The sequence below is a fragment of the Ahaetulla prasina genome, chromosome 2 (genome assembly GCF_028640845.1).
Source record: "Ahaetulla prasina isolate Xishuangbanna chromosome 2, ASM2864084v1, whole genome shotgun sequence".
Taxonomy (NCBI): Eukaryota; Metazoa; Chordata; class Lepidosauria; order Squamata; family Colubridae; genus Ahaetulla; species Ahaetulla prasina.
In genome coordinates this window covers 251,000,822-251,028,136 of record NC_080540.1, presented here as the reverse complement: position 1 = coordinate 251,028,136, position 27,315 = coordinate 251,000,822, and the positions used below count along the sequence as shown (strand labels likewise).

At 37.1% G+C, this 27,315-nt stretch overlaps 1 protein-coding gene across 1 annotated transcript; it reads right to left on the bottom strand.

Moving 5' to 3' along the window:
• Positions 1-8,874: 8,874 nt before the first annotated feature.
• FEM1C (fem-1 homolog C) lies at positions 8,875-21,769 on the bottom strand. The gene is made up of 3 exons (XM_058171299.1): positions 21,583-21,769; positions 19,665-20,388; positions 8,875-11,067 (listed from the first exon to the last, which is right to left on the bottom strand). The coding sequence occupies exons 2-3, from the start codon at positions 20,206-20,208 to the stop codon at positions 9,758-9,760; spliced, it is 1,854 nt and encodes a 617-aa protein (XP_058027282.1). The 5' UTR covers positions 20,209-20,388; positions 21,583-21,769; the 3' UTR covers positions 8,875-9,757.
• Positions 21,770-27,315: the final 5,546 nt, after the last annotated feature.

Genomic DNA, 27,315 nt, shown 5'->3' with positions numbered 1-27,315 from the left:
GAGATGGCAGTTTGAGAACTGATTCTGAATTTTCACTCATTGTAAGATGATACATACTCTATAAATTGCTCTTGATGTCCTTACCACCTCCAAGCAGGAAATCTGGACTAGTCAGAAGCAGAAGGAACAAGATTTAGAGACATGAAGTAATAGTACCATAGCAATAATATAATGGGGGAGGGGGACCCAACACCCATATGTCAACAATACATTTTGCAGGATCAACTAAAATAACACAAAAGTGTCTGCAAGCTTTCGAACTGACAAATTGCATCTTAAGGCTGAATCTGAACCACAAATGTATGGCTGCAATAAGAAGCCAAATTCTTTTTCTTCTTTCTCATTCCCTTATTTTTTATTAACATAATGCCAGGTGAAGAATACCCTAGAATTCAGTTTCAAACTATTATGTCTAATTGATTTTAATTCAATTAAATCAATCCAGGTATAAAGTTGTGATGTCAGAGCTAATTTGCACGATTCTGGCTTGGTTTCTTTTGCCCTACAAATCATTTTGGAGCAAAATCTAGTGTGAAATTCCATTCTATTAGGGGATTGACAAAAATTGGCTAGTAACCATGAAAATGTGGAAATTGTACCATGATTAACTTTCTCTTTAGCTCAATTTTATCATGATCTAAATATCACTTTCATTCTTATCTAATTCAAGCATTCATCTACTTTGTGTCTCCCATTCTCAGTTTCCAGGAATTAGGACTTAGGTTCTAAAACCCTGCACTCCCCCATAATCCTTCATTATTTCTACCACTTTTCAACAGAAGCCAAATACAGCTGTAGCATTCCAAACTATTGTTGCCCCACAATATCTCCACAAACAAGATCCTCCTCCAGCAAGATATCAGAATCAGAACTGCATCAATATTAGAGCATCAGCTTGTTTTTGGATGGCGGGGGGGCTTGAAAACTGCCAGCAATTGTTGGGCCACCACTGAAGATCCTGATGGCACCTTTTCCATGAAGATCCCAGAACTTCTTGTTGCTTTTCGGATTTGTTGTTGGATTGAGGGTTGAATGACTGCACCTACCAGGCAGCATGGCCACCTCCTCAGCCATAATGAGAGGGTTCATCCGAGGGAGTGAATATAAGGCCATTATAGGTTCCTACATCTGAGAGACATGAGGGCATCTTATCAGCAAATTGAAGCAAGTCAAGATGCTAGGGAGAGGTTGCATCTGTAGAAGTCATCAGGGACCTTGATTGCATTGGTTTGGGTCTGGGTTTTTTTTGGGGGGGGACTTCTCTTTGTCCAAATCACCAGCACTCTCATGGATCTGACTTCCCCATTGATGTTGTCATTTTGGGTTCTCAGTCAGCGTGAGAGAGCATTTGTTCCTATCACTTCCTGCAGCTAGAATGACAATCCTCACCTCTATCATATGATTAAGAGTAATTGTTTTGAATTGACTTGAACATAACAGTTGCATACTTACAGTATCTATATATCTACATAATTACATAAGAAATTGTGTCTGATGGATAAGATTAATTTAATCTAGGATTTTGTATCCCACAGATGCATTAATGAAGCTTGCAAGCATGATCAACCCACTCCTTTCATATGAATAGCTAATATGGAATCACATACTACTAGCTCACTTTTACAAAACGTTAGATAAATCATGGACAAATACATCATGACCACAGGACACATTTTTAAATATCCCCCATTCCCCAGCAATAGGGCTTTCAAAAGAGGGAGTAAAGATACCAGAGAGACTGAGGTGGAATTTTTGCCAGCCTGATTTTTCCATTTTGGAGAGTTGGGGATATGGTTTATTAAAGTAGATGCATTAGGTGCTCATCTCTGTTTCAAAGCCGAAGAGCCAGCGCTGTCCAAAGACGTCTCTGTGGTCATGTGGCTGGCATGTTGTTGTTAGTTGCGAAGTCGTGTCCGACCCATCGCGACCCCATGGACAACATTCCTCCACCAGAGGCGCACGGAATGCTGTTACCTTCCCACCAAAGGTGTTCCCTATTTTTCTACTTGCATTTTTTACCTGCTTTCGAACTGCTAGGTTGGTAGAAGCTTGGACAAGTAATGGGAGCTCACCCCTTTATGTGGCACTAAGGATTCAAACCGCTGAACTGCCAACCTTTCGATCGACAAGCTCAGAGTCTTAGCCATTGAGCCCTCTTAAATTAAAAGTACGCGTCCCTCACCACTTTAAAAGTACCTATACGTTAATTTTAAACAAAAAATACCACTGAAATTAGTCATTGTGGGAATTTTCAGGGAATAATAAAGGGATTTAGAGACTGATTAAGGTTACTCACCATTATTTAGACCAGGGGTAGTCAACCTTTTTATACCTACCGCCCACTTTTGTATGCCTGTTAGTAGTAAAATTTTCTAACCACCCACCGGTTCCACAGTAATGTGCCATGTATCATCGTCTGCGCATGCCTCTCGCACATCGTGGATTGGGTTTGGGGAGGGGGCGCCGGCTACCAGCTCTGCTTGTCTGTTACAGCTGGGTGGTGTGGGGGGAGATGTGCAAGCTATTCTGGGATGAGGCTTTTTTGTTTGCGGTCCCAGTATAGCGCCATTTAGTTTCACTTACGTAACGTGAACTAAACTTATGCGCGGGTGATTACAAATAGTATATTTTCAGAAATTTAAATTGTCACGGGGAATTTTATGAAAACCTAATGAAAATGTTTTTAAATAATGCTATGAAATTTTTTTTAAAAGGTCAATTAAATTAAAAAAAAGGAAAGTGCTTCAGTATCGGACAAAACCTCTACTGCCCACCATGAAAGCTGGAATGCCCACTAATGGGCGGTAGGGACCAGGTTGACTACCACTGATTTAGACCATTTCTTAATATTCTGTCTGCATAGCAACAGACTATAATTCAATATACACTGAATCAGAAAGCGCTGGTCAGAAGAATTATTGTTTAAAATTTCAATTGGAATAAATGGCAAAACTGCATTATTTCAGTCATCATGCTTGGCTTGGCTACAGCAGGTGTTGAAAAAAGTGTTGCCCCAATACAAATGAGTCCCTGAAGGGAAACTGAATTTCAAAGCAACAGATATTACACAAATTAGTCTAGGAAATTTTAATGGGCATAACTCAAGTAGTCGGAGTTTGCTTCCTTCCTTAATAAAATGCTTTTTAAGATTCAACATTCTGAAGGAAAAAGAAAATGAACACATGGCATTTTTTTAAAAAAAGCAGAACAAAGCATTCGGAAGGAGCGCTATGCAATTTTTACTACCTTTTAGTTTATTCAAATTAATAAGTAGCTTGTTTCCATGAAAATCCACACATTAAGATCAAATATTGTTACCATTAGAAGAAATGAGCTGAAAATTTGGGAAGGAAGCAAATGGAAGTTTAAAGAGACTTTGGTAAATGTGGGAGATGCCAACACCCTCATTAATTCAGAAATATAAGGGTGACAAATTCTACTTTGATGACTCATTCATTAAATCTTCAGATTAATTTGAGCAATGCTGTAGTCGTGTTGCCACTTTAATGTTGCACATAATTGAAGAATAATAGCTATTCAGAGCTCAGTTATAAGTAGATAATGTAAATACATTGCAAACACTTTGCTACGAAGTAAATAATGAAAATCAACCTACAAAAGGCAATCATTGTTTCTTCTTTGCCGCTGGCTCCCAAGGTTATTTATATAATTTAAACTGAATATTTTTTTAATTTGTGCTTTTGAAACATTTAGTTTTAGCCCTTCCACCATCAGAACTCATTTCTGAATAAGAACACTAGTTGTTAAAGTTATTTTTAGATGGCATTTTCTTGAATCATATTTCAAATACTGTGTTCCACTAACAGCTTCATAAGCCAGACGATCCCATCTCTATTTAGTTTGAAAATGCTATTGATTATTTGGAATAGAATGATATTTAAAAAGACAAAAATTATAAATATCTGCTTATCCTTAAAAAAATACATATATTTGATGCAACATGACAGATTTATCAAGGACAAGCCCTGTGTCAACAGTGAAATCTGCATTAGCAGACCAATGTTTGAGGTGTTGCAATATTTTCAGCCTACCTTAATCCTAAAAGCTTAAGCAATCTTAAGCATTTCTCAATGATCTTAGTAAATTATACAGGATTTTCTTCAATGCGCCACCTCTAAGCCTTATTGTAAACAAATCCAAGTGAGAATACACACACACAGATAAAAGGCATTCCTAGAACATGTCACTGCATGGCATCAGAAAAACTTGAATGAATTTCCAATCAGCTGTGAAATTTAGTTTCATTGTCTCAATTACTTTTGAGATATTTCTATTTCCTAAAAAAAAAAAGCAATCCCACTTCATCCTATCCAAAAGTTTAAGCTGAAAGCAGCTTACAAAAGCCAATTTCTTATACTGCATTGCTGCATTTTCCAAAACAAGAAAAAAAAATCTAAAAATCTATGTTATTATTCAATTTAAGAATAGCAAAGACACTCAAAAGTTAAAAAAAAGTAGTAGGTAACTATGAATTTTGCTGGGGAAGGCAAGATGTAGGCTAATAAATTATCAATGTGAGAAATTGATATGTCCTAGCAAGTACATTTTCTTCACTAATGGTATCAATTTCAGTTATTTCTTTTGGGTTGCTCTTATCCAGGGGTTAACTCAAGGCCTGAAAGCCAGATCCGGCCCATGGGGTGCTTGGATCCAGCCCGTGGGGCCGCCCTGGAAACAGCGAAGGATCGGCCCATGGTATCTCTGCCAGTGAAAACAGAGCCCAGGGTTATGGTTATGGTTATGGAATCACAGCAGAAAACGGAGCCTGGGTTGGCCGTGTACGGGCCAACCGTACATAAGATCTCATGAGATCTGTTTTCACTGGCAGAGTGCTAGCAAAACAAACTACTAACGAAAGTGCCATTTGATCACAAGTGACATCACGCTGGCCCCCTGAGGTCAAGCACAACCCTGATGTGGCCCTCAATTAAATCAAGTTTGACACCCCTGCTCTAGTCAAAAGTGGGAGCCCCTTTCTACAGATGTTAAGACACCAGGTTGGAAAATGGTGAGCTCTAACCCTGCCTTGGGTACAAAGCCACCTGAGTGAGATTGGGCCAGGCATTTCTTTGGGCCTAGGAAAGAGGCAATGACTAACCACTGCTGAAAAACTTGCCAAGGAAGCTACAGGAATTTGTCCAGGCAATCACCAGAAGTCAACACTGACTTGAAGGCATGCACTGCTTGCATGTGTAGGCACAGGGACACAGTCAGTTCCTGCTTTGTTACTACTGCTTTCAGCTTAGTAAGAGAATATTTAGAAATTCTCAGATGACTCACCAGCATTTACAGTAGAATCATTTGTAAGATGTTGGAATGCCCCTCATTAGAGGATGGTAAGACATGTAAAATATAGGGTTTTTTATATAATTATTCCCTATAATTATTTTACAATAGCTTGGAAAATCTCTAATACACTCATAGAGAGTCTCTACTGACATCAACCCATTATGAATTTTCATAAGAACTAATATAATACTGGAAACACAATGCTATATATTGAGTCATTGAATTCAACAGGCCTTACCTCAAAAAAATGGGGTAAGAAAGAAAGCAGCAAATTGTCAAATATTTTCACTGAACATGACAAAAGCATAATTAATTTTGCTTGTGGCAATAGATCCCTATGTCAGTTCCAGAAAAACCCCTCACCAAGTAAAAACTCCGAAGCACGCATCTGTCAAAGTTCTTTTACTAGGATAGGTAAACTGGCACATCTGGGAAAATCCGAATCTGAGAGATCCGGGTTTTCCCTCAGTAAATCAAAACCCCAAAAGCACCCCGATTCCGGCCTAGGATGGCTTTCAAAGCTGACACTCTATTGCTGTTTTACTATCAATTTCCAGAAAGTCTTGAATTAGAAATCTAACCCTAACAAAATGGTTTACATTTTCTATAGGAGTCTCGTAGAGTTTCTTACAACCAGACGTAAGATTGGCTGTTATTATTTAAAAAAAAAAATTAAAAACTTGAATGTCAAAACAGCCCTCAGATGGTGGCGAGAATGACGAAATGTTGGCTGGCATGGTCAGTAAAAAAGTGATTTGTCATGGCTGATGGATTTAATTGCTTAGAGATGATATAGGTATTTATTTAGTAAATTTATAGGTGGCCCATCAGTATGAGCCTATTTCTATTAAAATGAGTCTATCTCTATAAAATTAAAAATAACAAAAACAACAAAAATAATATAAAAATAGCAGCTATTTTGTGCCGGTGTGTGTGTGTGTGTGTATGTGTAATGTTCTACAACAGGGGTCTCCAAACTTGGGAAATTTAAGACTTGTGGACAACTCCCACAGTTCACCAGCCAGCTGTGCTGAGTTTAGATACCCCTATTATAGAGGGCAGGGGTCATGGAAAAAAAAGGCTTTCTTCTCGAGATCCAACACATTACATCTTTTGCACTCAGCACCTCTCAGTATGTCTAATAGGAATTGATGGAATCTTTGATAGTAAGTTTTCTATATAAACGTAGTTAGGATTGAAGCAGCTAAAACCATAAGGGTCCAATTTGGCTTGATTTACATATAGCCTACTTTATGAACAAAGTCATAAAGTCATTACTGTGTGAATTTAGTCACAGTGGTTTATTGAACAAATAGTACTTGAGCAAACCAACTTTAGTATGATGCATAAATCCAGTGATTCTACTTTCCCATTACTCAGATCTCCTGTTGCCTATCACGACTTGGCAATTGACAATGCTAATTAATGGCAATTCTGCTTAAGGGAATGGAACTAGCAGGAATAGCTCTAGAAGCCATCCCAGGTGTGATATCCTAAAAACACAATTAGAGTAAAATTCCATGAAGCATATTGGCTGAGAATTCTGAAAAACCTTACTCAAATTAGACTGAGGATACCAGAATGAGAAAGTTTTAGAAGATGATGGATATTTAAAACTTGAACACAGAAATCATACCAAAAACATCTGAAAGAAAATAGCCTGAGATAGCTAGGATACCGATCAAAATGCTGGTTAGCAGCAAATTGCACCTGGCCAGTATAGTATTTGAATACAATTAAAGTGACAGATACTTTCTACAGAAATCTGCAGTCCATATATAGGACTTATTGATTTGTATCCCACCTTTATTATTTTTACAAATAAGTCAGTGAACATATCAAACATACCTTCCTCCTCCACACAACAACCTTGAAAGGTGCGTTGGGCTGAGAGTAATTGGCCCAGTCATTCAATTGGCTTTTATGGCTAAGATGGGACTTGAACTCATAGTCTCCTGCTTTCTTCTTAAACACTAGACCAATCTGGCTCTCTAATATACAATATACAACTAATGTTTAGATTTTTACAGCAGTTAGGAATTTTCCATTGTATAAACTGAAAAATGTAAATAGGTACCACTTCTTTTCTCTGAGGTACTTCAAAGAGGTGCTTTGACTGAATGATAGCCAAGGAAAGCACTCATTACAGCTTTATAGAGTCCTTGTTTCTGTTGTTAACAATATAACCAGCTAAAATCCTGACAAACACCATATACTTTGCTTGATATTGACAAAGCATGCTCATGAACAGAATTGTGTTATTTTTCAAATCAGGCAAAAATGTCTATAACAACTATCCATATAAATTTCTCATCTTTTTCTTAGCATGCAAAGGTTATGCACCCTCATAAAGAGTTCAGTTCTGATGTACTTTATGTCTATACCACAATAAATTGAAAATAAGCTAAAGTAACTATTTAATGAACTGATATTATTTCCTTTACTATCCTATTTTATGTCAAATTTCTATTTTCATTTTTTAAATAAATCACATTTTTATTATAATCATATTTTAGATAATGTATCTTATTAGATAAAAATGATTAATAGTTTAATCCTGGTGTATTAATTCTTCTTAACTATTTTTCCAAATGCAGGCAAAATATAAACCATGATTTATTTAAGTTAAAATATATTCATCTTCCTTCTCTAGGATACAAAACAGAATGAGAAGAAATGCAAGTTGAGATATTGCCTCTTTTGTTTTCATAAAGCTAATATCATAACCAGTTACATATACTGTATTCTCTAATATTAATTTAAACAGAGAAAAAAGACGTGTGGGATAATTTATATGAATAGCCACCCTGTGCATGTCACATTCAAATAAGTATTTTTTTAAAAAATCCTGCAACTGATTTATGTCAATGTTGATGCATCAAACTGATTCTGAATTTTTCCTGTATCATCTACAAATATAAAGTAATTTATGTGTTGTATTTTTTGAATTGAAAAGGCATTAGTAGTAATATTATCATTAGATATCAAATGAATAAAACACAAGACACCATATGTTAGATATAAAACAGGAATTCACATTGTATTCCACTCAAGGAAAAGGAACATTTTATTTTCTTGAGAACCATTTTATTTAAGACAGTTGCAGGTCTAATATGCCATTATAAGTTTTATTATGAATCAACAATAAAGTGCTGAATTATATTAATTACCTGAATCTTAATCTCATTTGTAGTCTTTACTTATGGTTTCCTTATCAAGTCTAAAGCCCTTGCTGCTGTAATAGCTAAGCTGTTGTGCAAGTGTTAAAAAAATAGACAGCTTTCAGTGGAGGCTATGTAGGACCTCTGATGTTTCCATAAATATGGCTAAGGTATTATAGAATAAAATGCATGCACATTATCCATAGGAGTTATTTTAAAATGAAGAGAGATTCTATAGAAGGCTTCTGTTTACAACCATATCATTAATTGTACTAACTGAAGGCTAGATCTGACAAGCATCATGCCAACATGCTTTAGTTTCTTTTGTGGTTAAGTGTCTTAAATTGTAATCTCAGACTGTCTGATCTAGTTATTCTTGCCAAATCTATAAAAAAAATCAGATTAAATTTGAAATAAAAATTTCTATGCCTAGTCGCATAGTCAGCCCCAACAAAAACAATAGGGCAGAAGAGAAGATAGCAATACATTACTTCTTTCTGCTTGCAACAAGACTTATTAAAACAACTTTCACTCTTAATTTAAAGTGGGTTTGCCAACATGAGCACATTTTACTCCAAATTCAGCACAAAACTCTGTAAAAAAAAAACCAACCAATAGAAAGCAACTGCAGAAACAGCTAGGGGGAAAAAAAGTCAAATTAAAGTTTATACAGCTGACAAAAACTGTCAGGCTGTAAACAGCATATTTCCAAGAAAGTTCTAACAAACTGCAAGAACACAGTATCAGAGCTGGAACTAGCCAAGTGGTGCATAGAAATATGCCAACACAAAAACAGTCATATTGAAGCCAGTGCATAGAGAGGATAAAAGCACTTATGGTAATTGCAAATGTCAACAAGTCTTTACAACTTGTATAGTTCAGCAATGAACTCATTAGAAAAAAGTAGAAATGCTCAAGCAGGAACGAAAAAAATGATTTCCCAACTATAGAAGATTCACACACTAGTAAGAATAAGACAACATCACAAAATTATTCAATTCAGTCCTAAACAACCAACAGGCAAACTAAACCAGAATAGACAAGCCTTTGGCTGGCAATTTAAGTGAGTCCAAATATAGTGTTACATTTCTAAATAATCCACAAAATATATTATATGATATGTTTCTTTTAAATACTGGGTAAAACCAATTCTGCAGATCCATTTCTAATGATTTAGTCAATTATCAAGATAGACCAAGCTGAATGAACAATGATGTGTCGCTGGCATATCATAACTATGTTGCTAACTCATGCTCCCATAGTTCCAAGAGTCTATTGTGAGGCTATCATCTATGTAGCAAAACGAATTTCTCAAGTTTTTCCGGGATGTGCCCTTGGTAATGTATGCAATGATTCACAATGACACGGGCAGCAAGACACTGCAATGTAGTATGGTTGATGGGCTGGATCAAGTTCTTTGCCATCTCTTTTTCATCCAGTAAGTCAATAGCAGTTTGTTTGTGTAAGTTTGTTGCATCAAAATGTGTACCTGACTTGATAAGAAGATTCATAATGTCAGGATGGTTGTTCAGTGCAGATATGTGCAAAGGGCTGTTGTCATCAGAGTCTCTAGCATTTACATCAGCACCACATTCCACTAATATAGCTGTGACTTGCAAAGAAGGAAATTTGCAAACTGGGTAGCGCCCCACACACGTTGTGTTCTTATCAACAGCCAAGTGGAGCGGGCTAAAGTTATTCTTTCCCCTAGGATGCAACTTCAGAAATCGATATATAGTCTGTTTCTTAAAATGATCTTGTTCAGTACTACAAGGTACTTTTTCCAATAAGCAAATTAAATGCAAAATGATGGAAAGCGCTTTGTTGAGCTGTATCTGGTCAGGTGGACACTGAGTCTGTTTAATAGCACGTTCTATTTCAAGGACACTTTTGCACAATATGCCCATAAGATCATCAAAGGTAACTGTTGTGCCCAGTAGACCTTTTGCCCTGTCCTGTAACATGAATGAAAAGAGTTCAGCAAATGATAAAAGACTGCTGGCAGTCATAGGGCTCAGAGGGTCCAAATTACTCTGCTGCATGTCCAAAGCGTATTTCCAGAGATTGATACATCGTTTGAAGTTTCCAGAATCTGCATAGACAGCACCCCTGTACCGAATATAGTAGGATGTATCTGGGTGAGAAGGGCCAAGAATACGTTCTCTAATTAGCAATGCCTGCATTCTCATCTCATCGGGATCTGCAATTAGGTTCTCTAACTCTTCAGCATTGTTCACTTCCTTGGCATAATCATAGGCCATAATTAATGTCTGAGGTATAGGTTTGTTGAGAACATTAGTCCTATCGCTGTACCTCATATCCATAGCTCTTTTCCAGTACTTCAAAGCACCAAGCAAATCTCTCTTTTTGTCCACAAATGTGGCTCCTAAGAGTTCCAGGGCATTGATGCATTCTGTTTTGCTTGTCTCGACATGCTGAGTCAAAAAATCAACTATGTTTGTGTGGCCTGTAACACTTGCAGAGAGAAGGGGAGTCATTCCGTAACCATCTTTTTCCATCTTTGCACAATACTTCAGAAGCATCTTCATGATTTCCAGGCTACCGGATTCTGCACAGTCATGCAATGCTGTATTTCCTATTAGAAAAGAGAAAGCAACGATGATGAATTTCACTATAATCTTCAGAGCAAGACTATATCTATTATAAGCATCTAATAAAGGAAAAATACAGTTTGAATATCAAATACATTATCTAATGCTAACTGCTGAAATGGTATTTCATATCCTAAGTAGATATGCAAATAAACAAACCTCCAAGGGTAGTATAATTATATTAACAGCATATCAAAAAGACTATCAGATCATAGAAAAATAGTCAGTATTACACACACACACACACACACAAACACACACACAGAGCGAGAGAGAGGTGTCACATACGGTAACAACCGGTTTGCCCGGAACTGAAAATGTGACCACGTACACACACAAGTTCATTTCACTCATGTGCGTGCTTTCCATGCATGTGCGCGGCATCAAAAAACCAGCAATTATATAGGACGTGATAGCACTAGGGTGGGAGGACGGGGCCAGTCGCTGGTCAGAACTACCAGTTCACCTGAAACAGTCTGAACCAGCAGCAGCCCACCACTGTACATACCTTAAAATTTGCCACCTCAAAAAGCTAAGTGATTTTTTTTTTTATAATTTTCTTGCAACATTTCAGCAAACATTCTTACTGTATTCTGACTGTATAAAAGAAATCCCATTCTATATGTTTGTCCTTCTAACCAATATTCAGGCCTTTAGATAAGTGAATAAAAGAGAAGAGCAGTTGAATAATGACAGGATCATAGAGGAAGGGCTTTCTCTGTTCCTCAACAGGTAATTGCAGAATAGAAAAATAGTTATCCAAATAAAAAAGAAAAACATAAACACTGATATTTTTTTCTGTTATGTTTTAATATTCCTAGCCTACAATTCATGTGATGTCAGTTTCAAGCTGACAGCCTAGATCAGATCAGGAAACAACTCCACAGAAAAACTAGAATTATACTTTATAGAGATAGGATAATGCAACAGCATGTTGCCTGTCTTTTCCCTTCCTCCCCCTCTAACATGACTGGGAGTTGGAGGAGCCACTCTGAGTCTAATTGTAATACTCTCCTATCCCTCTGGGCTTAACACATATTTCTGCACATTACTGTCTTAATGGCTTCTGAATAGCTATTCCAAGGTTATTTCTATGGCTCCTTCCACATGATGGACTAGGTCAAGGGTGTCAAACTCAAGGCCTGTGGGGTGCTTAGATGTAGCCTGCGGTGTGACCCTGGAAACATTGAAGGACCGGCCCGTGGTGCTTCTGCCAGCAAAAATGGAGCTCCATTTTCACTGGCAGAGGATTGCAGGAGGCTGACGCAACCAAAAACGGAGCGCGCCAAAAGGCCAACACACCTGAAAATGCCCACCATGGCCACACACATCCGAGGTCAAACACAACCCTGATCATAACCTCAATGAAGGCCGATCCTTTGACACCCCTGGACTAGGTTCTTCAAAAATCAGAGTAGCATATTGGATGTAACATTGGGATATAACTGGAAGTTTGCCGAATGATTTTGAGTTAACCACTCTTTCTCCACCAAGCCAAACTCACATGATTGTTGTGGGAAAAACAAATAACAAAATAAAACAAAATGACCACTTTATGCAGAGATGAAATCTTGGGAGAAAAAAAAGACAACATAAATAAAAATAAATTATTGACCAATGGTGCTCACCTTGTCAATTCAAAATGCTAAGATATTTCCTGATGAAACATTCAGATCAAATCAGGTATCGAATCAGATATTCAATAGTAACAGCCAAATATAATTTAATTATTTTTATTAAATGTATCTACTATTTTAAATAGTGCAGTTGAATCACAATGTTATCCTAAGGATATGATATATCAATGTATTATTTTGAATATCAAAATGATATAAACAAATTGATTTCACAGGCAGCCTTACTTTGGGTACATGTTTGAAGTAGACCAACTTGTAGCTATCTAAACTGCAAATTCTCACATACTGTACACATGAAACAGTGGTTAATCTTAACTAACTTCCACTATTTCTTGCAGGAACACTCTGAATGTTAAATATATTTATTATTCCAAAACGAAGTGTTTACATATATTACATATATAGCTAAATATAGGCAGAAGGCTGCAAGACAGAAAAGCTGATACAAAGTGTTGCTTTGCTCTCCTACTGCTTTACTGCACTACTGTCTTGATAGATTCATTCTAAAATTATGCTGACATTCAAGTGATCTATCCTAACAGTGAAGTGAGCTATTGTGATGTTTCAAAATGGACCCACAATGTATTACTGGAAAGCTTTCTGCAAAAAAATTTTTTTAGTACAGCCCAGCCAAAGGGAAAATGACATGCATTAATTTACAAAATCATATACTTATTTGGGGAGGGAGGAAGGGAGGGAGAGAGGCTCTTTGTAAGTTAGCAGGGAGCATTCACTGGGGAAAGAGTCATCAAGGCAGTTAAAGATATACTAATACAAGCAGAGCACCTTTAAAAATGGTATAGAGATCTGAAGTTTGATATCAGTTAAGCCCGGAAATTTCCAAAACCATATTTTACCAACTTCTTTCCTCAGATCCCACAATAACATATAACAGAACTATGTAATCTGATGAAAGAATTTTCTAAGGATATATGAGAATTTATCCACAAGGAAATCCCAGGAATTCTATCCAATCATCTTCTAGCTATTTTCCAAACTACACAAACCAGACAACCTCAGTGTTGTCTTAAGCACAGAATAGAATTAAAAGGACGGGATTCATGGAGTAAGTTAAAATATTGTTCTAGATCAGCCATGAAAATGTTGTCATATTGAGAGCTGTGCATATATCTGCCACTGACGGGCAGGCACATGCCAAAGATGAAATAGTTATAGATAAATACAAAATCACAGTCTGATGGAAAGGTGTGTGTTTGGACATTAGTGATGATATTTTTGATAGCTTGGAGTCTAGGTTTATGAGGGATTATGGTGTATAGTACTTCAACATCCCTGGTGGCTTAAATGCTTTTGTTGCTTATGGAGGTCAATTTTTTTAGGAAGTCTGTGGTGTTTCCTATGAAGCTGGAAGTGTTGGTGGCATAAAATCTGAGCACAGAATCCGTGAAACCAGATATTTTCATCATCTGAATTGATAGAAATTAATCTTTCTCAAAATTCTATTATGATTTCCACAACTTCCATGTCACCATCAACCTTGGCCTAAACCTATCCACAGAATAATCTATTTCTCCAATGTCAATTTAGTATCATTAGACAATGGACACAAAAGCACATTATTAAAAAAGGAAATCTACAGATTGCCATGTATATCCACTTGACTAAATAGTAAACTAATGGAACTAATGGAATAGTCAACTAAACCAGCATTAAGGAGGTTGAACCACTTATCTAGTGAGATCAATAGACAAATCAACAAAGCCTGATTGATTTCCAGAGATGCCCTATTAAAGAAACAACAACAAAACAGAAGAGACCATTGATCAACAGAACACCTACAACTCACAGCTCAAACCACTCAAGTACATTATTAACAAGCTACAGCCCCTACTAGACAATTGCAATGCATTTTGTCAGACACTAGACAACAAGTCCATACTTGTTCAGGTATACAGACAACCTGAAGCAAATTCTCACAAACAACAAGAAACAATAGGACAAGATGTCAACGTGAGAACTAGCCCTTGCAACAATCCCAGATGTCTAATTTGCCCCTATTTCTATGTCAACAGTTCCATTATAAGTACCAACAAATACATATACAAGATTAGAAATATCTTCATATATTCTTCCTCTAATGTAGTAAGACATATATTACAGCAATGCCCCTCTGGATTCTATGTACGACAAATGGGAGAAACTTTGTGCAAAAGAACAAAATAACTTATATCAGAACTTAAAACAAGAACAAAGTAATATCCGAACATAATACAACTGATCAAGAAATTGCCAAACTCATATAATCAAAACATCTCAGGCAATCTCAGAAAATCTCAAGAAACACAGTAGATTTTTATACATTAAAATTATTAGTTGATAAACTATTTATAATCTTGCCTCACATATAAACTGTATATCCAATCTAAATACACCTCTCCCCTATTTCATTTCACTTTAAATCTTACATCAATTTAGCCACTTTATGCATCTTTAGGAGTGAATTGCAGCTCAAGAAAGTTTATAATGGATGGGACTAATATTACACATGTGGATGGGACTGGGTTAAAAAAACAAAGATAATTTGTTTTTTTAAAAATCCATGTCTTACGTTATTTTAGATTTGTACTACAGCTCATATATTTTCCTACTTTAAAACAGGGGGAAATGTAGGGTTTTTTTGTCAATCGCAACAATCCCAGAGTGAACTTCGAAGACTGCAAGACCCAGTTTATAACATTAGGTCAATTTGCCAGATTATTCTATTTGTTATAGCTGGATTCACAGTCAAGAAATATGAAGTATTTAAAAATATCCCTCTTGAAAGCATTTACTTATCCTTACACTTTACTTAGACCCAACCATAAAGAACTTACTTACTATTTATAAATCCACAAAAAAAGGATTACAGAAGTACAATGTATAATGGCCTTCCTCATGTTGAAAGAATACTTAATATATTTATACAAACAGTACATGATGCAACTACTTTTTTATCTATTCAGCAAGAAATTGTTTACAGATCATACTTCAAACTTTTTAAATTGATCTTCTACATACCAATATTACCACTGGCTCCTAAAATTCACCAAAATACTTTTGTATTCTAACAATTCAAATAAATATATTTCAAATAGCTATTTATTTACTTCAGCTTCTCTCTTAACTATGTCCTTAATTTATTATTTAAGCTAAAAACATAAGCACTAGAATGCCATAGGATTTCATCATCAATAATTTCATTTTCATCTGATATAATTATTGATTATAGGTAGTCCTCAATTTACAACCACAAATGAGCCCAAAAATTATGTTGCTAAGCGATTCAGTTGTTAAGTGAGTTTTGCCCCATTTTACAATCTTTTTTTGCCACAGTTACGTGAATCACTGCAGTTCTTAAGTTAGTAACACAGTTATTAAGTGAATCTGGCTTCTCCATTGATGTTGCTTGTCAGAAAGTCACAAAAAGTGATCAAATAACCTGGGAGCATTGCACCCATCATAAATATGGGTCAGTTGCCAAGTGTCTGAATTTCGATCATGTGCCCTTGGGTATGCTGCAACTGTTGTGTAAAAAATGGTCAGTCACTTTTGACAGTGCCATTGAAACTTTGAACGGTCACTAAACAAACTGGTGCTAAGTCGAGGACTACCTGTAAATGTGTTTGTTAGTCTTTGAATTTCAAGTATTATACTAATTTCTCTCTTCTAGGATCACATAAAAATCAGCATATATTATACCAAAAGGAAAAAATTTAAATAAAAAGTGGGAATTAATATATCTCTTCTGTCTGTCTCTAGAATATTCTGCAACCTGTTCTTTCATAGACAGCAAAATCACATGCTCACTTATCAAGAGCTTAGTAATTCTAAAAACTGAAATATTAAAAATGCATCCACCTAGCATTTTTAAAATAGCTTTGTAGCAGTATATTACTCAGATTTATTTCTCTATACTGTTATCAGCAAGATTTTCAAAGCAAGAAGCATATAAGCCTGACAGAAAATGATATTCTACTATCACTTCAACAGAAGATAAAATACCTGTGTATGCTAGGAAAAAATATTCTTTACAGATATTTATTTATTTATTTATTGTTCACATTTTTATACCGCCCTTCTCCGAAGACTCAGATACCCATTTAGCAAAGCTTCCCTGACAATGAAACAGATGGTATCAAAAAAACTAACTGTCTTTATTAAATTTAATCAAAGTTTATAGATTTTTGCTATTTTGTGATGCAGATAGAGACTATCAACCCTATATGCATCATATTGAATTTGATAGTACTTGTTCCCCTAAACTTACAAAAACACAAACACTTCATCTAACACAATCAGAAGATTATGTTCGTTAATGCTCAGTTTGGTAGAATACACTCCATTGCTCCATAACTTGGGAAAAGTTTTAGATTAATAACTCATTATGTCTTATTTGAAAAATGCTTTCAAAACATAGATTACTTTGAAAGATAAAATTACTATACTGTGATGTTCTCCAACACTATAATTAAGTATTTCCCAAGCACCAATAACTTTTATTTCTATGTTGTTGCTTCTGTTAATAATTTCAGTAAATTACAGATTTTCAGAACTTGAATTATTTACACATTTTAAACTAAAAACTGATGTTATGAAGCCATCAAATTGTTTAGCTGGTACCAAGATTCAAGTCCTGATTTAACTCAGTAAGTAGTTCAATAAGTTAACTGGGTAGTCACTATCTTTCAGCCCAAACTACTAAACAGAATTTTTATTGTACTGAGAAAATGATACACATTCCATTTATATTGCTTTAAGTGTAAATAATAGGGAAATGCAATTAATAAATAGCACATTGTTAAACAGAATAATGGACAAACTGACAATAGTTGGTAAAATTATTTGTATTGTACCCTAAGTCAAAGATAGGTTGCAGTCAGTAAAAAACAACTCACCTCCTGAAAGTCCCCTCTCTCATAAACAATAGGTCATATTTTAAAGATTGGAGGACAACATTCATATAAGAGCCTATAAGATCCCATTTACCTAATTTAAATTATCAAGTTCTTTATTAATGAAAAAATTCTATTGAAAAGTCTTGGCTTGCACATAACATTAAACAATGACTTATTATGTTTACGCATAAAGCAAAATGTATCCATTGAAAGCAGTGCTAGTAAATACTCTCCGTCCTGTACCTTCTCTTCCTACAAAGAAGAATAAAACAAAATCTGTTCTGAGTTTAGCACAGTCTGACATTTTAAAATAAAATTACTATACTGTGACTAAAATACTAAACAAGCCACCTTCTATTCTGGATTTCATCTGCTGATTGCTTAACAAATTAGTGTTTATTTATTTTATCATTTATTTAAACGATAAGACCTAGTTCATAAGTAACTGTTACATTTAAAAAATCTGTTAAATTATTCTTTTCATTTATTTCTTTCCCTGGTCATGGAAATCTTGGCATAAAGTTCATATGATATGCAGGTTATGTATGAATCTGTCTTAAAAAACATGCTTTACAAAAAAAATAAAAAAAATAATGTATTAAAATGAGGCTGAGAATTTAAGGAAAGGAGGTTAGGCTCTACTGCCATGTTCAGTAATAGCAGTATTCTTCATGTTATAAAAATAGAATTCATCATACACTGCTCTAAGAGCAGAACTTATATTTCAATTATGAGTCATTCAGTAACACAGTGAAAACTGACAGGACTAGAAGTTCACTAAGCAACAGAAAGAGCAGCACTGAATATTGTGTTAGAAATTGTGTAGTGATTTTTAATAACTATGTTGTAACTTCTGCATTAATCTGTGAGATAGTCTAATATAGATTATTACCATACTCTATATGAGAACTTAATAGATTACTTTATGAATTTATAACTAAAATCACAATCACAGACATCCCTAAAGAAGTCATTCATACTCAATTTATAAAAATCTTACTATCACACAATATTTAATTGCATAATCAGTATTATCAACAATTAAATATATTTCACCCCTGCCAAATTTTGGAAGAATGAAAGCAATGTGCAATGCCAGAGTTCTTATAACATTTTTTTGTTAAATGAGAAGATAGAATCAAGCGTATCTGAGTCAGAGACAGGCTAGTTAAAATAAACAGTAGACTGATAGAATGGTCATATCTACTAAATCAGGGACTATGTTAAAAATGAGGAAAAGGTGTTATGAAAATATAACCACATGCTCATAACTAGAACAAAAAGACAAGGCCAGGCAGCTGCCATCACAGTATAAATTAGAGGAACACTTTGAACATTGTTTCAGTAGCCTAGGAAGGACCATAAGAAGAACACAAAGGGATCTGTTGTGATCCCAATACCACATCCTTTGTTTATTCCATCATAGAGTGACTAATTTGATTCAGTTCCTTATCATAAAAATTTCAGCAGGTGGCAGCACCTGGCTTACATCGGTCTGAGTTCTGAAGTTATGTAGAATTGGACCTGATTAGAACTTGCAGAGCTATTGATGACAAAATCCCAGGAAAAGGCAATACATATGAAGGTATCAGGGACTGATATTGATTCATAGGCAGCTTTCTTTTATCACAGGTTAGCAACTTTTAAATAAACAACATATTTATAAAAAACAACTTTCTATTTAGTTTCCCTATTTAGTATGTACTGATAAAATTCATGACCAAAAAATGCAAAAAAACCCCAAACCCTAGATTCCACACAATGGTTTTAGAAAAAGATGTATCACCACACTGTTCCAAAAGATGCATTCATATATGCTTCATTTTATATACAGCATATAATACTGGCAGAATTATAGGGAGAATATATCCTAAATAACATTTTTTAAAAAACTATAATTTATATGATAAAGCTTATGAAAGCCTAGGTAAATACTGGAAGAACAAATCAAAATGTGATTTAGTTTGGTCACACTTTGAACCTTTGACATGAATATTCTGAGGAGAGATTTTTAGGAGTTGTCCTTTTGAAAATGGACACTGAACTCACCTTTGACACTTTTTCTATTTACATCTGCCCCTTTCTCAAGTAAATACTGAGCAATTTCTTTGTGTCCTTTGTAGCAAGATATCATAAGACATGTATGTCCGTGACGGTTAGACACTTCTAAGTCTGCTTTGTGTTCCACAAGGTACTTTACAATTTCTAGGTGACCATCAAAGCAGGCAGCTCTGAGAGGTGTTGAGTTTGTCAAAGTTGTATTGTTGACAGATGCTCCATGATTTAATAAAGACTGAACCACTTTCAAGTGACCAGCTGCTGACGCTGCCCACAGCGGTGGCGCCCCTTCAATAGTTTCACCATCAAAATTCACAGAACCACCAATTTCTATAGAAGCACTGCAATGTTCCAGTAGGTGTTCCACCATGTCAAGATGCCCATATCGGGCTGCCATTAGGAGGGGAGTGGCACCATTTGTTTTTTCTGACATCAGCAAAGCCACCTCGTCTTTAGTTTTATTTGCCAGTAACTTGGTGAGGAGTCGTAACTTGCCATCACGAGCAGCATTGAATACGGCTGTCTTAAGATCCATTTAGTCTTTTCCTCTCAATTGGATTTGTTCTTCAGAAGCAAGATGAATGCAAGACGCCTGTGCTCTGGGACCACAAATTTGGATATTGTTCTGTGAGTTATCCTTGGCAGATGTGTTACTGTTGTACACAACATCAACTTTCAACATGGGACTTCCAAAGCAAGTGCTATACTTTGCAGCCTAGAACAAAATACATATTTTAGATTGGTGACCTATTGAAGCAGCTACCCTATTTTTAATACCTGCTCTTTATCCAATATTTATATTTCCCTTTAACTTTTATACTTTTTATAATTTTAGAGCCTTTAATAATATTGTTTTGTAAATATCTGTTTCGTAGCTGCTTAGAGATGGGCAACAATATAAAATTACGAATAAATAAGTTAACATATTGTTCAAATGATTTTTTTTTAAAAATTACCAAGTGAAACACTTGGAACAATGCCTGGGCCCATATTTACACTTTCCTTTCACAGAAATCCCCTCCTCCAACAACCACCACCACCAAACAAAAAACACCAGCTGAAATCATCCATTTTTTCAGAATTAAGTTGTAAATTATTACAGCAATCCCTTGCCCAACCAAGCCTGAAATCCACCCATCCTGGGGACAACCCTTCTGACAATCTATATTGGCACGTTTAGACTGCAACTATTCGGTCGGTGACAAAACAGTAAGGATGTTAGTGAGTGCCTGGGGTTTAAGTTTGTCCTGCAAATGTCACCGATCGACCGACCTCCACTTGCCCCCGCCCGTCCCCAAGCACGAAGCGCGCCCTCAACCTCGAGGAGACCTTAAATCTACCTTTCTGACAGTTTTTCCTTTCTCTCCCAAAACGATTGAGCGACCAGCGAACATCTAATCTTATTGCTCCCCTTCTCGAAACTCGACTTCCCGCAGGCGAGGACCTCAACCTAGTATGTCGGGATGCCTCTTTCCTCCCCTCACCCCCTCCCGCCGCCGCAGCTGCAAAATCGTTACGGGCACGACGCGACTCTGAACGCCCTTTGTCACGTCTCTTCCCTGGGGAGCCTCCGGTGGCGAAGGGCAGCAGAAGCAAGCAAGCCAGCCAGCCAGCCCCCGGCACCCTCGGCTTCCAAGGAAGTCCCTACTACCTCTGCTCGCAGTCCCGGCTGGCGGCCGGTGCCCGTTTCACTTTCCCTTTACCCGCCCTTCAGGTTTCGCTGCTGCTGCTGCTGCTGCCGCTGCCGCCGCCTCTCAACCGCTTTTTCACTCCCCTTTACTATCCCCGACAGTCGGGCGGGCGGACAGGCGTCTAGGACAGCGAGGCCAGGGCGGAGACTACGGACGGGGCTCTCTCTTTCCTTCCCCCCGGCCTGAGCAAACGATCCCGGCCGGGCAAACGGAACTACCTTCCCGAGGCGCGTCGAAGGATCGCGTCGTCTTCGACTCGGCTTTCCCGAAGCAGCCTCCGCGCCGCTTCTTTACACCGAAGCCTCCGCCACCGCCGCGCCCCGTTCCCAACGCAGCTCCTCCATGACAGGGCAGGCGCTCCCGACAGCGACGAGCCAGCCTCCGCCTTCTCCTCCCCTCCCGGCTCCAGCGAATAAAACACCCCCTACCTTACTATCGCCCGCCTCCCTCCAGCCCTCCCTTCAGATCAGGCCCAAATGGGGGAAAAGCGTAAGGCGCAGGAGGGAGGAGGAGGGGCCTCGGCCAAGAATCAAGTTAGACTGAGAGCGCAGGGAACGAAGACGGTTGAGAAGGCGAGGGCGGGTGCTAAGCCGAAGTGGGGCGGCGCGGTGAGGTGCGGGCGGCAGCTGACTCCTGCCTGGCCTGAGGGAAGTCGGAGAAGTCGAGTCGCGCAACGCTGAGCTAAATTAGCACATAATGGAGGCGAACGGGCGCCAAAGGAGCGTGGCCTATGAGCAACCCGACTCCGTTGAGGCTTCCCCCTGGCGCGCTGCCAGTCTGACTCAGTTTCCCGCCTGCTGCGTGCGGCCAGCCGAGGAAGCAATGGATAATGTCTTTGGGCGTGTGTCTGGGCCACAGAGAGGGGAGCGTGAGCCGTGAAGGGTTGATTACCGGCCGAATTTAATTCTGACAAGCTGACCAGCGAGCACGCTGCGGTTCAAAAAACGAAGAAAAGATACTTTGCTGTGCCATCATCAGTGCGTTGGTTTCTTGGAGTTACGTGTAAGCACTTTGGGGTGCTCCTAGAAACTTTGGAGGAAATCACTTCCAAGAAATAAATATTCTCCGTCTTTATTCAGAAACATTCAGATGTTACTGTTTGTTTATTTACCTGCCTATTTGTTTGTTTGTTTATTATCCTTTACACCTAGGATCTAGGTGTGAGCAGTAAAACTCTATAAGACTTCACTTCCATTACTTTCAGTGTCTCTGTTCTAAACTGAATCTGGATCTAACTTGTGTTAGATCCAGATTCAATTCAGACATGACTATTGTAAGCCTAAAACCAGTCTCAAGCAGAATTTGTAGGGCTTCTACCTAAAGGCATGCAGCTATGTCATTCTTTTTCTTGATGAAATACCGTTTTTCTATGTGTTAAGAAAAACCAATCCAAAAGCAGTGATTTAAAATGGGATGGTTACAAATGTATCTCTTAAAATTTTGTGAAAAAAGTAAAAGTATAAAAATCTTTAGAAAGGCCTCATTTAGTCTCAGATGTCAGCTGGCATTGTATGCCAAATGTGAAGTGTTTATGAAATTAAAACTTGATTAGCTGACACATTATACAGAATGAATAATCTGATTTTACTCAAGTATGTGGTAAGTGGTAAGTGTGGTAATCAAAGAATAAAATTGTCTTCAGTATGATAGTTTTGAATACAATAGCTATTATTATAGTTCCAAGTATCCTTAAGATCCACCCTAAGAAGAAAGTCTTTTAACTCATCTCTTAACTGAAGATGAAACATTATTTGGATTACAATTCTACATATTTTGAAGGACACTTTTCCAGCTTGTTTCTAATGGTAACCTGAGCATGAAACAGTTTGCATAAAGTAATTATCTTTTCATTATCCTGTGAGTTCAGTCAGATTCTTCTGCTCCATATTCTAGCCAATAGCAGAATTATAGCTGATAAGCTTGTAGGATATGATTTCCTCAGTTATATTTTAGAATACAGTATTCCTTGTTCTGATAATCCCGAATAACCCTTGAAAGCATTCAACTGCTTGTTAAAACAATTTAACATATAGGTAATGAACTATTTCCTTTTTCCCTGCTCTCTTTTAATAATTTGTATAACATTATTACATTGTTTTATATATATATTTATATATAATCTTTTTAGAGATATTATTGGCGTGAAAATCCTGAAACGGCTTCAATTACACTGCTGGATTGAAAAATGTGGGTTATATATATCATCCTATAAATATCATCATAAACTCATTCTGTTGAGTGCCTGTATTCAAGTAGTTACAATATTATCTATAGCAGTGATGGCAAACCTTTTTGGCATTGAGTGCCCAAACTGGAACGTGCGTGCATGTGCGCAGACTGGGGCACCAGAAACCCTGAAGACCAGCTGGCTGGCACACACATGCCTGTTTTTTGGGCTGTTTTCAGGCCATTTTTCGGGCCATTGTTAGGTCATTTTCTGGCGCTTTACGCCCACAAAGAACCAGAAGAGCAGCTGGCAATGACTCATGCCATAGGTTCACCATCATGGATCTATAGTATCCCAAAGAAATCTGCAAACTGAAGCAACCATAAGGCTTAAAGAAGTTTAATTTTTCTTTAAGAAAAATGCTACAGCAGAATAGCAAAGACCAATGAGAAGTAAAAGCATTCACCACTGAGAAAACAAAAATTGGAAAAAGAAGCAAAAGGCATCATGTCCTGAGAACAGTCATGATGCCTAGAACAGTGAAAAGGAGACTGAACGCAATATATTTTGCGGGTTCATATTAAGCAATAATTTTAAAGTAACACTACTTAACCCAGACATGGAAAGTGCAATTCTAGTTAAAAACATCAAAGGGAGTAACAATCTATTTTACCTTAGGGTTCTTCTGGTATGGTTGTGTTTCTCCAGCCCTTGAATCAACAGTAAAGTATGCCAGCGTAAATCTACCCAATAAAATGGAGCCCTAATCTGCATCAATTGCAAAAAACATAAATGTTACTTCTCAAGAATGGCGATAGCCAGTAACATCCAGAAGTAGCCTGTGGAGTAGACAGTGCCATAGGAACACAAACACACCCCATATGCACACGTTATAAAACAGCACATAAAACCCTGCATCAGAAAACTTGTAATATTCATGGGTGACAGAATCCAAGTCTCACTGTTTAAAATTCTCTGCAGTACAGATTTAATACTCTTCCCAAAAGAGCTAACCCTGCCTTTAAATCTAAAGTATGGTAAATATAGCTAAATTGTGATTGGGCAGATAGAGATGTTCTTGCCTGAATGCTTTTTTCCGCTTTTTGCCTTTTAGGTAATGAATCTAAAGACATCTCCCAATAGGAACCAACAATGTACAAAAAGCTTCTTGGTAGACAAATCATAAAATGCAACAAATCTCTAATGACAATATTTAATGAGCTTTTATAATTTATTAAACTAGTATGCTGCCTGACTCCCAACAAGTCTGGTCAACTCACAACAATCAAATTACAATAAAATCAATAAAATACAATCTTTGATAAATGTAAAGCTAGATGAAATGAAATGGGTAGCGGGTGGAGTCTTCACCACTCTTCTCCACAACAGCAAAACAATCTTGTGCTCTTGAATTGGTATTAGGAATCACACAAGCAGATACTGAAAGACAAAGATCCTTCTCCGCCTTTTATACTGGTATTCCTTATGACCATTCAGCGACCATTCAAAATTACTATGGCACTGAACAAATGGTATTTAAAACAAGTCCTTTTAATTCCAGCCTTTGTTGCATCCCATGGTTGTGTGATCATGATTTCCCTGATGGCTTGCCAGTCAGCAAAATCAGCAAAAAGTCAGAAGTCACAGTTATGATTCTCATGGCATCACTTAACAATGGCAACCAGGATTGCTAGAATTGTCATCGCTAAGTGATACAGTCCCTTCACATCACATTTTACGACCGCATTGCTTAGTGATGGCAGTTCCAGTCCCAATTGTTATTGTAACCCGAAGACTTCCTGTAAAACATTTTTCAGACAATTAACAGCTTCCACATCTAGAGTACAATGTGTTTCAAAGCTGAACTACTATTACCTTGAATTACAGGATGCTACTGGGGAAGGTGCATTCCATTTACTGTATATATAAACAGGAAAAGTTAAGCCTATCATCCTGTGAAACTAGTTTGATCCTGAGTGATCAAATTCCCTGGCTAGTTGTGAAACAGACAGCAGAACAGATAAATTGTGGGATACAATGAGAGGATGTCCCTGTTCTTTGCATCCCTAAAAGACTGGTAGGTGGAAAAGAGATGCTTTCTTAAGAAAAAAAATGAAAATGAAGGAACAAACATTTGCTACCAAAAAAAAAAAAAGGTCTTGAAAATAGAAAGTGATAGCAACTGAAGCCTGCAAACTTAGTCCTGTTAGTTGCCAAAACATATGGCCTTTCTAGCACCTCCTACATCTCCCTCAGTTACGGGGTGTGCTTCTTGAACTGATGGAGCACTCTGCTGTTTGTCAAGTGCTCACTGAGCAGCAATTAAGACTTTCAAACACGCCTCGCTTCAAAGGCATATTTCAAGAAACTTCAGTATCAGTTTTGACTAACCAACATCACCCCGGCCAAATATCTTGCACAAGGTACCATTAGTCTTTCTATATATCATCTAAATTCTAGCTCTTTGAAAGTGTTTTGACAATAGCTTTTTTGTTTCTTTGTGCCTCAGTGTAATGAGTAACATTATTTTAGCTAGCAGCTTACTTTTGTGTGTTTATTTTATCTGAATAGTGACAAGAGTTGTTGTGCAATGACTTTATCTATGCTTCAAAACGCTTAAGAGCAAAGGTAGGTTAGACATGCCAAAAAGACCGCTTTCCCATCTTGTCTGTTAACTGTTTTGCCCTCACTGGCTTTCTGACATGTCAATTCAAATTTGAAACCAAGTAGTTGTGGGAAATTACAAAATTTCCCACAAAGAAAAAAGAAAAAGAACGGCATGTGCAGCATCACTTCATTTTAATCTTTTCTGCATGCATACATATGAAAATCCCAAGTGGAGAACTGGGGGTGGGAGGTTAACAGCAGAGCTGAGAAAATGCTTTGTTTGCTTGTTCAAATTTATATGCCACCCCTCTCACCATCAAAATCATTCAGCGAAAATGTACTGCCTTTGCTCACATATCACTTTTCCATTCATTACTTCATCAAAACAGTATCATTTAATACTTTTAGAATAACGAAATTGCCTGTATAATGTTGACTTTTATGAAAATGCCCAAGGACAGATGAATGAATATTGTCAGGGCAGATATATTGACACTGTACTTCTGAAGAACTGAAACATCGTGTTCATGATGTGTTAGTCACGTTAGATATTGCTCAAGATACAGTAGATGGACAAAGATTACTAGACATAACTTCAGAACATATTTTGTGTAGGGCACTGTTTTAATAAAACATGATAAAGACATACTTCTTCAACAAGGAAAATCAAGCATGTCAGTACCCCTTTCATGAAACTAGTGAAACCTGGGAAATAATGAATATATGCTTGGCAAACTGATAATGCCCAGGCCACAAATGTTATATTGTTTATGCGACAACTGTGTAAGAGTTAAAGCATTACTAACAGTTTGTACAGTTAGTGGGTTGATAGCTACCGGAAAGCAGTCATAATATTGAATACAAGACCTTGTGCTAGATGCAATGTGGTATTTTACTCTGTCTTAGAGTAGGGCTGCAAAAAGTGGTGCCCTTCAACATCCTTTTAATGCCAGCCACAGTGAGTGGAGCCAAAGTTTAGGCTGCATTTTACAGTTTTGGAAAGTTTAAATAAGATTGTTAAGATAGGACACCCAAATCTGGGTAGCAAAAGTTCAATGGCAGCAAAGTAACATAGAAAATGTTTGTAGCCCTCATGTGATTGGTTGCCCACTTCTTTCCTGGTCGATGCTGCAGCTTGTATGAGTAAGCGGCTAAAATATAGTCCATCGGGTCAAGC